Source organism: Salmo salar, chromosome 20 (genome assembly GCF_965601325.2).
Source record: "Salmo salar chromosome 20, fSalSal1, whole genome shotgun sequence".
NCBI classification, from domain to species: Eukaryota; Metazoa; Chordata; class Actinopteri; order Salmoniformes; family Salmonidae; genus Salmo; species Salmo salar.
Genome location: NC_138310.1, coordinates 57,710,877 through 57,726,707, shown reverse-complemented (window position 1 = coordinate 57,726,707; position 15,831 = coordinate 57,710,877). Strand labels below are relative to the sequence as shown.

Sequence of the window (15,831 nt, the reverse complement as noted above, 5' to 3'; positions counted from 1 at the left end):
TATTTAAAAGCCTGTGTAGTGAAGCTGTAGTGTTTTGACTACTTATTTACTACCAACATCAAGTAGTAAAAATCTCTACCTGATTACTACTGGAAACACTACTGTTTTCCTACTGAACACTACTTGTGTATCTTGAGTAGTGCATAAAATACACATTTACTACACAATTCCTACAAGTCGCTACATAGTCACTACTGCACAAATAGTTGTGTAGTCATTCAGTAGTACTTTTTCATGAGGGGAGGCCCAGGCTTTTGTGGCGCAGGGAGTAGTGTTTGCACCTTTGCATCGCAGGATTCATGGATCAAGCCCCTGTTACAGCTCACTCTCACTCTCCACATTGTCCTGTTACAGTTTAAGATTTTTCATAAACTGTAGGTGGCTTTGACAGGGTTTGCAGCTCCCTGCATGTAAGGCCCTTAACCAGTAGCCCAACTGGGACTTGAACACGGGTCTCTGTCAGTCCAACACCTTAACACCAAGAGGTCCAAACCCGTTGAAGAGGTTGCTTTGTAGCTTACTAGGCCACTAGTAACACTACTTTTCTTACCCTATCGTATTATGTAGTCAACCCACTGGGCACAAACATCAATTCAACCTCTATTTCATGTTGGTTCAACGTAATTTCATTGAAATTACATGGAAACAACATTGATTCAACCAGTGTGCCCAGTGGGAAGCCTATTAGCATCCCGTTGAATTGCCCTAAGAATACATGAGCAGAATCCATGAGCTGTGCCCAAAAAACATTGTGTGGAAATGACAATGGAATTTTTTTTGCGTTTGATTTGTCATGTATCCAAAGCAATTTGCTATATTTTCTGCAGGCATAGCTGCAGGTTAATCTCTGAATATGTTATTGTTATACTGTGGTCAAGAGTCTGCAGACACAGTTCTGGACCATTCTAGTGGATTATACTGGAGATAGTCCATTAGCCTCTGAATTCTTCTGTTTGGATGAGGATCATGCTGTCAAATAGCTCCTTTCATATTAGCTACGGTACCTCAAAGCTAACTGATCAAGATGTTTTCATGTAATACAATGAGCCCATAAATGCTAGCCAGATGAACAGAAATTATGGACCAAGGATAATTTAAAACGTACTTTCATTGTCTGATGTGTATGTCTGTCATAGTGTATAAAGGATTGGATACAGGCGCAGGAATTCGTAATGGGGTGTTTTAATACTCCACCCAAAAATACAACATGCCATAAAAGGCACAGGGACGAAGCCCAAAACAAACATGTATACAAAAACATAGGGATGTAACCCAAACAAAAGAGCGAGGTAAAACCTCTAATAAATACACGGGACGAGACCCGTAATAACTAATGCACAACAATACACAGGACAAGACCCGTAATAACAGGTGCACAATACACGCAGCACGAAAGCCGAAATAAAGCACAGGTACTCGCAGACCAACGGACATGGGAACAATAACCAACAACACAACGGTAAAGAGGGCACATATATACAATTACTAATCAGGGGAAATGGAATCAGGTGTGCGTAATGAGACAGTTCAGTGACGCCTAGAGGCCGGTGACGTACAGTTGGGGAAAAAAGTATTTGATCCCCTGCTGATTTTGTACGTTTGCCCACTGATAAAGAAAGGATCAGTCTATAATTTTAATGGTAGGTTTATTTGAACAGTGAGAGACAGAATAACAACAAAAATATTCAGAAAAACGCATGTCAAAAATGTTATAAATTGATTTGCATTTTAATGAGGGAAATAAGTATTTGACCCCCTCTCAATCAGAAAGATTTCTGGCTCCCAGGTGTCTTTTATACAGGTAACAAGCTGAGATTAGGAGCACACTCGTAAAGGGAGTGCTCCTAACCGCAGCTTGTTACCTGTAAAAAAGACACCTGTCCACAGAAGCAATCAATCAATCAGATTCCAAACTCTCCACCATGGCCAAGACCAAAGAGCTCTTCAAGGATGTCAGGGACAAGATTGTAGACCTACACAAGGCTGGAATGGGCTACAAGACCATCGCCAAGCAGCTTGGTGAGAAGGTGACAACATTTGGTGCGATTATTCGCAAATGGAAGAAACACAAAAGAACTGTCAATATCCCTCGGCCTGGGGCTCCATGCAAGATCTCACCTCGTGGGGTTGCAATGATCATGAGAATGGTGAGGAATCAGCCCAGAACTACACGGGAGGATCTTGTCAATGATCTCAATGCAACTGGGACCATAGTCACCAAGAAAACAATTGGTAACACATTACGCTGTGAAGGACTGAAATCCTGCAGCGCCCACAAGGTCCCCTGCTCAAGAATACATATACATGCCCGTCTGAAGTTTGCCAATGAACATCTGAATGATTCAGAGGACAACTGGTGAAAGTGTTGTGGTCAGATGAGACCAAAATGGAGCTCTTTGGCATCAACTCAACTCGCCGTGTTTGGAGGAGGAGGAATGCTGCCTATGACCCCAAGAACACCATCTCCACCGTCAAACATGGAGGTGGAAACATTATGCTTTGAGGGTGTTTTTCTGCTAAGGGAACAGGACAACTTCACCGCATCAAAGGGACGATGGACGGGGCCATGTACCGTCAAATCTTGGGTGAGAACATCCTTCCCTCAGCCAGGGCATTGAAAATGGGTTGTGGATGGACATTCCAGCATGACAATGACCCAAAACACACGGCCAAGGCAACAAAGGAGAGGCTCAAGAAGAAGCACATTAAGGTCCTGGAGTGGCCTAGCCAATCTCCAGACCTTAATCCCATAGAAAATCTGCGGAGGGAGCTGAAGGTTCGAGTTGCCAAACATTAGCCTCGAAACCTTAATGACTTGGAGAAGATCTGCAAAGAGGAGTGGGACAAAATCCCTCCTGAGATGTGTGCAAACTTGGTGGCCAACTACAAGAAACATCTGACCTTTGTGATTGCCAACAAGGGTTTTGCCACCAAGTACTAAGTCATGTTTTGCAGAGGGGTCAAATACTTATTTCCCTCATTAAAATGCAAATCATTTTATAACATTTTTGACATGTTTTTCTGGATTTTTTTGTTATTGTCTCTCGCTGTTCAAATAAACCTACCATTAAAATTATAGACTGATAATTTCTTTGTAAGTGGGCAAACATACAAAATCAGCAGGGGATCAAATACCTTTTACCCCCACTGTAGATCTCCGGAACTGGTGCACAGAAAGAGCAGCAGTACCGGGGGAATCCGTGACAATGCCCATCTAATGAGAAGATTGTTCAATGTGTGTAGTTTGCACATATTTTTATTCTCTGTGTTTAACCAGCAGACTGCAGTGGAAGGAGAAGCAGGCCTGATGTAGGCCAAACATGGCTAAAGTGGTTCTTTAACTTTCCAAACGGGTAAAAACGAGACAACTCAATGCTTACAGCATATAGTAAAATGTGATGTATTTTACCATTTTATTGTAGACATAAATCTCAAAGACAGCAGCATCTGAAAATGTTATAATTTCATGTCCAAGGTAAAAACTTTACAAAAATAAATAGCTTTAAAAAAGGAAGCAACAATAATAATATAGTATGGTCCTTCACTGAAGGTATATCATATTTTGCCTTTGTTGTTTTATGACATACAAAACTGGAATGAGAAATCAAACATATAGACATTTGACAAACAATAGAGCATTCTTCGCATTATGAATAATAACATTTTAAACACAACTAGGAAATTATTACAAAGGAGTTGTTCTTTATGCAAATAGATCATATTTTTGATGCACCATAACATACCATTTTACACATGTTTATAATGAATTTGGTTGTACTTCCAATTCTCTGTAGCCATAGAATTCCTTTAAAACACTACATAAAAAGGTACAGAACAGAGCAAAAGTCCCCTGTTACACTTTTGCCTCAGATCAGATTCCTGACCATTGTCTATGCTAAACAAAATTTTACACAAAGAAAGTGTAAACTCAAACTAAAGTTTATTTTTATAAACACTAAAATGTCTGGTTCATTCTTACTACTAACTATGCTGGTTGCTTTTTTGTTACAAAGTACATTCTTCTATTTAGTGTCTGTCAACGTCTAATCTCAGAAGCCCAGAACTAAAATCGTAATTGCGCCAGATTATGTTACGTAGTCTGTCCATGAGAGATTAGTCAATAGCAGACCTAATCACCTGTATGATTATGGGAGAATTTACATTTTCATCTGTAAGCATATCAGTACCACATATCATTAATCAATAAGATAGCAGATAGATTAGATTTTCTTTTCTTCGTTTTTTTTCCATTTTTTTGTTGTTGTTTTTTGACAGGCAGTAAACACAATCTCACATTTAGAAAATATATTTTTTTCAAAGGAAATGAAACAAAAGAGCAAACCACAAATAAAGTATCCTCAAGCAAGGTATTTTACAAAGTGTTCCATATTGTGTACCTAAACAAATGCTTACACAAACCCCTTTTACTCTAAATAATAAGCACTAAGTAGTTGTCTTGCAATGATAATGTCACATGTTATGGTACGAATAATGTCACATGTTATGGTACAAATAGTATGCCTTTAGACTAACTTTATTAGCCCAGTTCATTTATTGGCTCTGAGTCTCTGACTGTATAGTTCTGGGTGAAATGCTGGAAAATTGAGGTATATTTAACCGCAATGGTGTTTGTCAGTAGGTTTTCTGCAAAGTGATAGCTTTTAGGAGAGAATAATAATTTGCACACAGTACCTTTGTCTATTTTATCAAAACATGTACATCCTGAGGTAGATCTCTATTGGTTGAAACTTCTCTAGTGGTTGTAAAACAAAGTCACAGGCCAGTGCCCTGAAACCTGTCCGGGTTAGTTAGTGCACTCTTCATTTCCAAACTAGGGTTTCCCTGCTTTTCTCTAAAGCACGGTCGGGTCGGAGTGGTTAAGGGTCCACTACACTACCCCTACCAAAGTTCTCTATCTTCATGTCTCCTCGCTAGCACATTTGGTAAACACACTCTCCCGACACTGGCGCGGGTTGCTTGTTGGTGTCACACTTCTCCGACTCGACAGTCTTGCCGGTGTAGTCTATACAGACAACACTGCGTCGGCGTTCCCCCTGGCCACAAGTTTGTGAACAGGACGACCAAGGCCCCATTTGCCAGATGGGGCACGGCAGATCAGCACAGGGTCTGATATCTGTGGGTTTCAGGTCCTTATCGCAGGTATTGGAATGGAAACCAGCGTTGTCTCTGCATTCGACGTTCCTTCGGGACCACCCAGAGCCGCAACTCTTGGAGCACTCTGACCATTCGCCCAAACGCCACTGGGGCACACCAAAAGCCTGGATCATATGCAACGAAGCCTTTCTCTCTTTGGATTTAATGAAATACACATCTTTTGGGATAAAGAATGTGTATTTGACCTTGGGTGCAGATGCCTCCCCAGCAGTGGCCAGCAACTGGATGGTGATGGCCTCCCTCAGTTGTCTGAAGCTTTGGATTCTCTCTAAGGTGGTGGATGAGCCACTGTACTTCAGCACAGCCCCGAGAACAGGGATATCCTGCTCCACCGTGGACACAGAGAAGTTACCATTCAGTATGTAGCCACCGCTCTCTCGCTTGATCGCCAGGTAGTTTCCATCGTGTTTGATGTTTCTATGGCTGCGCTGTTTGATGTCAATATTGGTTGCCCCGACAGGAATGGTCACAATGTCGCTATATCCGTAACTGAAAGAAAAAGGCAAATGTTTCATTACAGCTGTAATCACATCAGCAGCACAAAAGACTATCAACCAATAATACTTTCTAAATATGACTATTATTTAGTCTGGATCATAATAAGATAATAGCTAAGACATTATATTAGGGTCATACATGCTTGTTACCAGAAATGTAATTGGAATATTTAGGTGTACTCACGTGGCTTTGTTGTATGAACCAGTGATCTTCCTGCAACTGAGGCCATTCCCACCACACAAGCCACACTTGTCAAGCCTCTTGTTGGAGCCGATCTCTTTGTCACAGCCCGCCTTGACACATTGGCCTTGTACACAGACAGACGTAGTGTCGGGACCACATGTGGTGCCGTCGACAACCTATGGACCACAAATGCAAAGTTGAAGTTTCAATTTACTTAACACTGTGATTCACCAATCAGTGAAGGCAAGCTGTAAAATATTTATTTACAGTGACCAACTTTCTACAGATGAATTTTAGTCAACATACCTTGGCTTCAAAGACTTTGAATTCACTGCTGCCTTTGGCCCGGCAGAAGAGTTTACACCTGTCTCGGGGCGACACACCAGCGTACTTTGGAATCCATTGCTTCATGTTCCCCAGAATGTCCAGATAGTTGAAGCTGTTGTACTTCTCACACTGCTGCTCTCTAAAACTCTTCGCTAAGGTTGGAGAAAATGACAAAGCAAAATAAAATCCATCGAACTAATATCAAAGCAGAGACATTTATTGAAAAACCTAGGTTAAAAACATCACTATAGCTCACGACCATATAAAAAAAGTGAAATTCTATAGTGCAAGTACCTAGACAAAATATGGCTTACCATCATTATCCTCACACGCCTGGGTGTTGCAAGACTGGTACTGAACTCTCTGGCCCTCGCAGTATTTGCCGCCGTTCTGGGGCACGGGATCTGTGCACTCCCTGTAGGAGAACTCCACACCCCCCCCACATGTCCTGGAGCACTGTTGCCATGGTCCCCAAGCGCCCCAGCCGCCATCCACAACCACCTGTGGTAAAGCCAAAACGTAACAGATTGAGTACTGAGTGACATGATAACATGAGCCGTCCAACTCAACCACAGTCTAGGCTGAGGCATCAGCGTCTCTTGGCATGCCATGACTTGGGTAAATCTGTCCGTCAGTGTGGCACGCTTCTGCTGTCTCCCACATTCCTGCCCTGTGTGTCACCACTTGCAGAACCCGTGGCGCCCTTGGCAATACTAAACTGTGTGTGTGTGTGTTCATGTGTGTGTTTTCACAAGCTTTAATTATTGGGTGAGCAAAAAGTATATTTACTGCCAGCATGTCAGTTTATAAATCAAATTTACTCTCAAAAGTACGGTCTTCCTTACAACGCAGGATAAATGAATACACATACAGTATAGTAACTAACAAGGCATTCTGAGCCAGCATTTGTGTCAAAATGCAAGACCAAGTATGGGAGATTTATTTTCTCCCCCCTTTTCTGAGAAAAACTAGGGCTTACCTTTGGCTGCGTGACTTCGTGGGCTGCCATGCATGCACCGTGCAGACAGCTCTTGTTGGTGGCGCACGTGGTGCCATCCGCCCAGTGGAGGCTGCCGTTTTTGGTGGTGCAGTGGGGCTTGCCCTCCTCCCGGCACCACAGCTGGCTGCAGACGTCACTGTCAGAGGTGTTGGGGCAGTGCACAAACTCCTCCCCAAACATCTGCTGGCACTGGCGGTCGAGGCTGTATGTGGTGCCTGGAAGTACACTGGGTAACGGTAAGATACTCTCCGGTGGATCCAAGAGGCAGTCGCCTGTGATTCAACACACAAGAGTTCTGTTAAAAAAAATCTGAAGGTTGTATAATGTGAAGATTTGAAAGTGACAGAAGCTGACTTTGTTGGAGTCCTCATACAGTCACATTCTGAACAGTTGGTGAAGCTTCTCAAACCCATGATCACCTAAACTCAGCAAGAAAAGAAACATCCTCTCACCTTCAACTGCGTTTATTTTCAGCAAACTTAACATGTGTAAATATATGTATGAACATAAGATTCAACAACTAAGACATAAACTAAACAAGTTCCAAAGACGTGTGACTAACAGAAATGGAATAATGTGTCCCTGAACAAAGGGAAGGTCAAAATCAAAAGTAACAGTCTGTATCTGGTGTGGCCACCAGCTGCATTAAGTTCTGCAGTGCATCTCCTCCTCATGGACTGCACCAGATTTGCCAGTTCTTGCTGTGAGATGTTTACCCCTCTCTTCCACCAAGGCACCTGCAAGTTCCCTGACATTTCTGAGGGGAACGGCCCTAGCCCTCACCCTCCAATCCAACAGGTCCCAGACGTGCTCAATGGGATTGAGATCCAGGCTCTTCGCTGGTCATGGCAGAACACTGACATTCCTGTCTTGCAGGAAATCAAGCACAGAACGAGCAGTATGGCTGGTGGCATTGTCATGCTGGAGGGTCATGTCAGGATGAGCCTGCAGGAAGGGTACCACATGAGGGAGGAGGATGTCTTCCCTGTAACACACAGCGTAGATTCCCTGCAATGACAACAAGCTCAGTCCGATGATGCTGTGACACACCGTCCAAGACCATGACGGACCCTCCACCTCCAAATCGATCCCGCTCCAGAGTACAGGCCTCAGTTTAACGCTCATTCATTCAACAATAAACGCGAGTCCGACCATCACCCCTAGTGAGACAAAACCGCGACTCGTCAGTGAAGGGAACTTTTTGCCAGTTCTGTCTGGTCCAGTGACGGTGGGTTTGTGCCCATAGGCGTCGTTGTTGCCAGTGAGGTCTGGTGAGGACCTGCCTTACAACAGGTCAACAAGCCCTCAGTCCAGCCTCTCTCAGCCTATTGAGGACAGTCTGAGCACTGATGGAGGGATTGTGCGTTCCTGGTGTAACTCGGGCAGTTGTTGCCATCCTGTACCTGTCCCGCAGGTGTGATGTTCGGATATACCAATCCTGTGCAGGTGTTGTTACACGTGGTCTGCCACTGCGAGGACGATCAGCTGTCCATCCTGTCTCCGTGTAGTGCTGTCTTAGGCATCTCACAGTACGGACATTGCAATTTATATTACCCTGGCCACATCTGTAGTCCTCATGCCTCCTTGCAGCAGGCCTAAGGCACGTTCACGCAGATGAGCAGGGACCCTGGGCATCTTTCTTTTGGTGTTTTTCCAGAGTCAGTAGAAAGGCCTCTTTAGTGTCTTAAGTTTTCATAACTGTGACCTTAATTGCCTACTGTCTGTAATCTGTTAGTGTCTTAACGACCGTTTCACAGGTGCATGTTCATTAATTGTTTATGGTTCATTGAACAAGCATGGGAAACGGTGTTTAAACCCTTTGCAATGAAGATCTGTGAAGTTATTTGGATTTTTACGAATTATCTTTGAAAGACAGGGTCCTGAAAAAGGGACGCTTCTTTTTTTGCTGAGCTTATTTGGAGAAATGTTCAATGAGCTTTAGTGTGATGTTGTTCTTGACCCAGTGATCAGACCACATTCTTAGCCACATAACTCTCTTTGGAATCACTGACTAACTGATAAAGAACATATTTGCTTGTAACAGCTGTTACTTTTTGCTCGTGAGAACCGAAACCTTCTCTGTATGTATGACTCAGAGGAAAGGAAGGTCCTGATTAAATGTTACAAATAATATACATTTTTTCAAATAAACACATTGCCATTCACTCCCAAATTCAAGTAGTAACCACAAACAACCTGGCAGCCAATCTCTAATTTCCTTATGACATCTCCAATGTACAGTGCATTCGGTATTCAGACCCTTTGACTTTTCACATTTTGTTATGTTACAGCCTTATTCTAAAATTGATTAAATTGTTGTTTTTCTCAGAAATCTATGCACAATACCCCATAATGACAAAGCAAAAACTGATTTTTAGACATTTCTAAAAAGGCCATACCGTAAAGGCCTGATTGGTGGAGTGCTGCAGAGATGGTTGTCCTTCTGGAAGGTTCTCCCCATCTCCACAGAGGAACTCTGGAGCTCTGTCAGAGTGTCACCTCCCTGACCAAGGCCCTTCTCCCCCGATTGCTCAGTTTGGCCGGGCGGCCAGCACTAGGAAGAGTCTTGGTGGTTCCAAACTTCTTCCATTTAAGAATGATGGAGGCCACTGTGTTCTTGGGGAACTTCAATTCTGCAGAAATGTTTTGGTACCCTTCCCCAGATCTGTGCCTCGACAAAATCCTGTCTCTGAGCTCTACGGGCAATTCCTTCAACCTCATGGTTTGGTTTTTGCTCGGACATACACTGTCAACTGTGCATGTGTCAACTGTGTGTGCCTTTCCAAATCATGTCAATCAATTGAATTTACCACAGGTGGACTCCAATCAAGATGTAGAAACATCAAGGATGATCAATGGAAACAGGATGCACCTGAGCTCAATTTCGAGTCTCATAGCAAAGCGTCTGAATACTTATGTAAATAAGGTATCTGTTTTTTATATTTCATAACTTTGCAAGCATTTCTAAAAACCTGTTTTCGTTTTGTCATTATGGGGTATTATGTGTAGATTGATGAGGATTTTTTGAATAAGTCTGTAATGTAACAAAATGTGGAATAATCAAGGGGTCTGAATACCTGAATGCACCGTATCTCCATATTGAGATTTTTTGGTGCAACTGCAGAGAGTCTTTTGCATATAAACAAACCTGAAGTGAGAAATGAGGTAACATTGTGAGCACTTGTGAAGCCCGCAGGCTTTCTAACTTGTTATAAGCATTATGAGCCTCCTGGAAGAGTATTTGAGGCCATATTTAGTTTAATTGGGTAGATATTGTAAAAGAAAATACAGAAGTGAAAACTGGGCCCTCATAACAGAGTGGTTTAACCTAGACGGCTCTAGTAAAAAGAGAAGGCTCTAGTAAAAAGAGAAGGCTCTAGTAAAAACAGAAGGCTCTAGTAAAAAGAGAAGGCTCTAGTAAAAAGAGAAGGCTCTAGTAAAAAGAGAAGGCTCTAGTAAAAAGAGAAGGCTCTAGTAAAAAGAGAAGGCTCTAGTAAAAAGAGAAGGCTCTAGTAAAAACAGAAGGCTCTAGTAAAAACAGAAGGCTCTAGTAAAAAGAGAAGGCTCTAGTAAAAATGGGGCTATCAGCAACTGCTGAGTTTTAAAATATATATCGGATTTCATTCACGTCCAGCCTTCTGACCTCAACACACAGTATTCAGATATTGTGAAATATATGCAGTTGAATAAAACAAGTACAATAGTTGTAAAAAAGTATTGTAATATCAAATCAATTAATAACGTTTCATTGAAAATAAACACTTTCTAACACTTTCCTCATAGAAAAGTGTTACCAAATAAGTTTTATTTGCCTACATCAGAGTTGTCAGTGTTGTTTGTCAGCATGACATACCGTGTCCGTTGTCAAAGAACTCTGTGACGTAGAGAGCGCTGCAAGGGGACCAGGGGAAAGTCTTGTTAAGGTGAACAAACAGAGGGGCCATCATGTGATGGCCGCCTAGATTCCCAAACATCCTTTCGCAATTCTTGGAGTCGTCGTGAGGCATACTCAGCACATGGCCTAAAGGAGAACAATACTGTATCAGTATTCAGTACCAATCATGGGACGAAAGAGGCACCCTGAAAACCCATTCAAATTAAAGTTGAACTATTTAAGGTATGCTATGGAAGTAAAGTTACTAATAGTTTACATCTACATTAGGCTTGGGGGTTGACTATCTTATCAAGTTCTTATCTCCTTAAACCACACAATTATTAGTTGTAGGCTAAACAAACTTTTGCATAATCTTTCGGCTCATGGGCGTGCCCCTTTCTGTCCAAATTAAGTTATTTGTGGACAATATTTCTGTGCATATAGAGGAACATTTTTTGACAAGAGGCTAAATGTATGTAGACCTTTAGTATCTTTATATATGGTCGCTATAGAAGTTTGAGAATGTTGGATTTTTTTAATGCCCAAGTCATACCAAGTTCATGGGCAGCAGTGAAGGCTGCTTGAAGTCCATTGTCTTCAATGACAGAGCAACTCCTTTTTGGATCGCACATGGTTCCCACATCAGCAACCCCCAGGGTGTCACAACTCTGATGTCCACAAATATCCTGGAAGACAGACAGCAGCGGTTTCAAACAGTGAATCTTTAGACAGCATTTCTATTTGTCTCTGGTTGTTTTTTTTCTCAATGTTTCCATTATAAAATGAAGCAAATAAATATTCAGAAGCAGATCTATGACATGGGGAAAGTAATGGTGTGGTATCAGAGATATATTTAAACAACATGCCTTTCCCTTCACATGTCAGGCTGGCTCTCTTTGACTGAGATACATGTTTCCTGGGGAATATGACCCAAACCACAAGACACAACCGTACACGATTCAAAGGACATCTGGACTTAGAGCGACATACTGAATTCAACTCAGCATATGTACACCTTGTTTTGCAGAAGCATCACTCACTGGAGACCGCATCTGCAAACTACTTCCAATTTAAGTCTCAAGTTTTTGGTTTATCTTATGACAAGACATGTGGCACACATTCTTTGGCAGGTCAAATTCAGGGCAGCAACATCACACCCATACTCTGGCCATTTTAAGGGATGTCATCGTCACTCAAGGCTGATTTGTAACCATTCTAAAAATAGCTCATAGGAGAGCCTTCAGCCCTATAGGTTTGAAAGCTCATCCGATCTGATTCATTGACACAGGCAATTGTATTTCATTAGAGATCACGTAATAAAATATGACATTATTTCATTAACTCTCCAAACCATATGGTAATATGGTTATGGAATAAGTGGTTGGGGAGATCCTGTGACATTAATGTAATGTGTAAAAGTATACATATTGGGCAGGCAGTGCTCACCTCTCGGGTGAAAAGCAGAGCAGTGTCGTAGTGCTCAGGATGCCTCTGGCTGGCCGGGTTGAACTGTTGTTGCCAGGCACAGAAATTACGCAGAGCGACTCCCCCGTTATTGGAGAGTGACGGTCCAACCTCCTCGTCTTCCACCACCACCATTTTCACCACCACCATGTGGACAGGGTTCTTGATACTGGGATGTTTGTAAAGCTGGGCAGCCACAGAGACCAAGGTCAGGATATAGTGCTGGATCAAGGGAGGACAACAGGCAGTTAGATATTAGAGAGGCTGTCAAGGCAACACTTGGTGATGATTTAAGCTAAAATCCTAAAATTAAGCGAGTGAAATAACAGCGAGACTGGAATTAAACACATACAGTACCAATCAAAAGTTTGGACACACCTACTCATTCCAGGTTCTCTTTATTTGTACTATTATTCTACAATGTAGAAAATAGTAAAAAAATAAAGAAAACCCCTGGAATGAGTAGGTGTCCAAACCTTTGATTGGTACTGTATACAAAAAAAGGAAGCATCCTTAATGTTAAATGCTCTTTATCATTTGCATGACCCCAACATTGTTTAATGGTGATGCTCATAGCTAAGTCATAAAGAATGCGGAACGAAATTACTGCCAAAGCATAAGTCTCCTGCCTGACTTTATCAGATGTTTCCCAATCCCATCATTAATCTCTATGAATTTGTACTTTTTAAATGATCTCATTACTCCAACTTAGTTTACACCATGCATATCAGATAAATAGCAAGTGTGGAGAGCCTAGTCTTGCATAACAGAGCAGAAACATTTGTTGCTGCACCCAAAATATAACCTAGAATTATTTCAATTGAAACAGAAATGAGTTTTTCTTCTTTAAAGCATTTGATTGTGGGTGTTTCCGCATTGGGAGTTGGATTGATTTTAAACCGTGAACTAGCCTGTTAAGAAAACTTCCCACTGGGCACAGATATCGGTTCAATGTCTAGTTTTGATTTACATTTGGTTGAGTTGTCAACTAACAGTGAATTAAACGTGAAATCAACAGCAAATGTCACCATGTCATTGGATTTAGGTTAAAAGTTGCGTGGAAAAAAATAGGAAATGCCCTTACATTGACTTTGTGTTAATTCACTCCGTTTTCCACGTTAATTCAATCACATTGATTGATTTTTGGGGGGTTTAAATTATGTGGAAACAACTTTGATTCAACCAGTTTTTGTGCGCAAAAACGTGTCATTGCAATTATAGTGTTGTAAATGATCAATATAGAATTTGGTGACAGTAAGGCACTTTCATTTTTGTTAAATGCAATCAAATATGTGACTCAGCATGGGCTATATTACTCGAATATATCCTACCTTTATCTCATCTCCATAGAAATGTGTCATCGACGTGTCTGCAACCACCAGCGTCTCAATAAATCGTGGTGCTGATACAAAGCGTTTCCCTCGTAATTGTCTCTCAGAATATTTTTTCTCATGCAGAAAACGTTCGTTGTCTGCTTTTACATTACTCTCCTCCCTCAGTTGATCAAAGACAGCTAAAGTGTGATTTGGTGCTTCTGTGGGCGTCCTTCTTTTGATAAAATGTAACTGTTCAGTGGACCTCTCCCTTCTCCCTGAGCCGAGCACTTTGGGCTCAATTAAATACTCATCCCCGTCTGTAACAAACGATCCAAGGATGCCATAACAGATACTGACCGCAACAACAGAATCTTGGTTGGAGTCCACAGTCCCCGAGTAAAAACAGCTCCTCAAATCTCTTTCCATCTCCTCAGTCTTGTTTATCAAGTTGTGAAAGTCAGTTTCAGTTTCAGTGTGTCTCCCTTGGGCACCTGAGGCGCTGCGTAAAGTGTGGATATCTTTTGCTTTGATGCGTTGAATTGTCAGTGTAGGAGATAAGAAACTGTTATCCGGGCTTAAATTCAAAGTGAAATCGCGGCCAAAGGCACTGAGTCTAAACCTCGGCTGTTCTTCACTTCGTTTCCAAAAACGACCGCTGCTTCTTCCATTTATCCTGACAGGTACAATTTCCTCGGATTCAAACAATTTCGAAAGTGATTTGTCTATTACGCACAGAACTAGTAAAACGAAACACCGTTTTGAACACATCTTCTGCAATGGAAATTGCACTCAAAAAGCTATTAAAACAAAGACAAGCTTTCAACCGAAATTCCGGACCAAGCCCATACGCAGCTGGACTCGTCAATTGATAGTGTCTGTAGTCTGTAGAAAATCTTGAGTCTCTGCTATTTTTAGTCTTAGCGACCTCTTAACTAAAATATTTTTTCATCAATATAATGTAACAAAAATCCAATGCTGTATAGTCAGTCTGTGTCGAGAATGTCTGTTATTTTTAGTTTAATTGTGTGATCTTCATTGCTATTATAGCGGAGCTAAAATACTGTTCTACCACTCGGCAGCACCACTGAATACTAGGAGTAGCGGAGGTATTTATACTTTCTTGTCTTCCCTGGACAGAAGAGGATTGTTTTTTATATCACTCGTTGCCTCAAATTCTCCTCCCACTCGTACCTCATGAGAAACTCTTGGATTCAACGGATCCAATGAGAATAGACCAACACCCCCCGTCTGAAATAGCTGCAGTTTGACAACCCTGCAACTAATATTAACTCGGCATAGGCCTACAGCACATGACGCTTCAACTTGGACACCCATACTATAATTTAAGGGCTCGGTCAGTTATTTCTGAACTTTGAGTGACTGCCAGTGCAGTGACCCCCAAGTGACTCCCATAAGTAGGCTATATCATATCCATCACGACCATGGTCCTCATCAGTCGAATAAACCAATGATAAAGGGATATCATGGAATACATTAGAGAATTCTCTTTAAGAGATAGTCAAAACTGTAATATAATGTAACAAATGAACGCTGATATTACGTTGGGCTCATAAGCTTCGAGGTGGCATTGGCAAAGAGACATGTTAGCGCTACATACAAAGTCGGTTATTTTAGGTAAGGTTATGAGGAAGCATTTCAACCACAAGGTGGTAGTATTTGATTACAAAATAATGACATGCCTTTTACGCGAGGGAATGACCAGAGATGCGCACTCTACTGCAGGCGCAACAGGTGTCGCTCTTTTTTAAGCTATAGCATATGTACTGCACACTGGAACAGGATAGAGCAACGTTGTTGGAAATATTATTAGGCTATTTCTGAATCAATCTTGGGTGTACTTGCATTACGCATGGAGTTTGAACTGTTAGGTCATTAAGCCTAGTTACCCTGTACGATAATTCGTTTGTAAAATATTATAGTTTAATTAATCGATTAGTTATGCCGGATTAAGTCATATTAGTTTCACCTGAATC

At 41.7% G+C, this 15,831-nt stretch overlaps 1 protein-coding gene across 2 annotated transcripts; it reads right to left on the bottom strand.

The window, feature by feature from the left end:
• Positions 1-3,376: 3,376 nt before the first annotated feature.
• LOC106580931 (A disintegrin and metalloproteinase with thrombospondin motifs 8) lies at positions 3,377-14,967 on the bottom strand. 2 transcript variants are annotated; one of them, XM_014162490.3, is made up of 9 exons: positions 13,853-14,967; positions 12,504-12,743; positions 11,611-11,743; positions 11,037-11,204; positions 7,163-7,455; positions 6,498-6,684; positions 6,163-6,335; positions 5,857-6,032; positions 3,377-5,664 (listed from the first exon to the last, which is right to left on the bottom strand). In XM_014162490.3, exons 1-9 carry the CDS (start codon positions 14,603-14,605, stop codon positions 4,932-4,934), a joined length of 2,856 nt encoding a protein of 951 aa, XP_014017965.1. In that variant the 5' UTR covers positions 14,606-14,967; the 3' UTR covers positions 3,377-4,931. The 2 variants fall into 2 exon arrangements, with proteins under 2 accessions (XP_014017965.1, XP_014017966.1); XM_014162491.3 differs by having other exon boundaries at positions 14,195-14,967.
• Positions 14,968-15,831: the final 864 nt, after the last annotated feature.

What these genes read in the sequence shown, in the direction of transcription:
- LOC106580931 (XM_014162490.3), bottom strand. Translation starts at nt 14,605, where the DNA reads ATGTGTTCAAAACGGTGTTTCGTTTTACTAGTTCTGTGCGTAATAGAC. An exon ending in CACTGCTGCCCATGAACTTG is followed by an intron (nt 11,205 to 11,610) that starts GTATGACTTGGG and finishes GTTCTCCTTTAG; the next exon opens with GCCATGTGCTGAGTATGCCT. An exon ending in GGTTCATACAACAAAGCCAC is followed by an intron (nt 5,665 to 5,856) that starts GTGAGTACACCT and finishes TTTTTCTTTCAG; the next exon opens with TTACGGATATAGCGACATTG.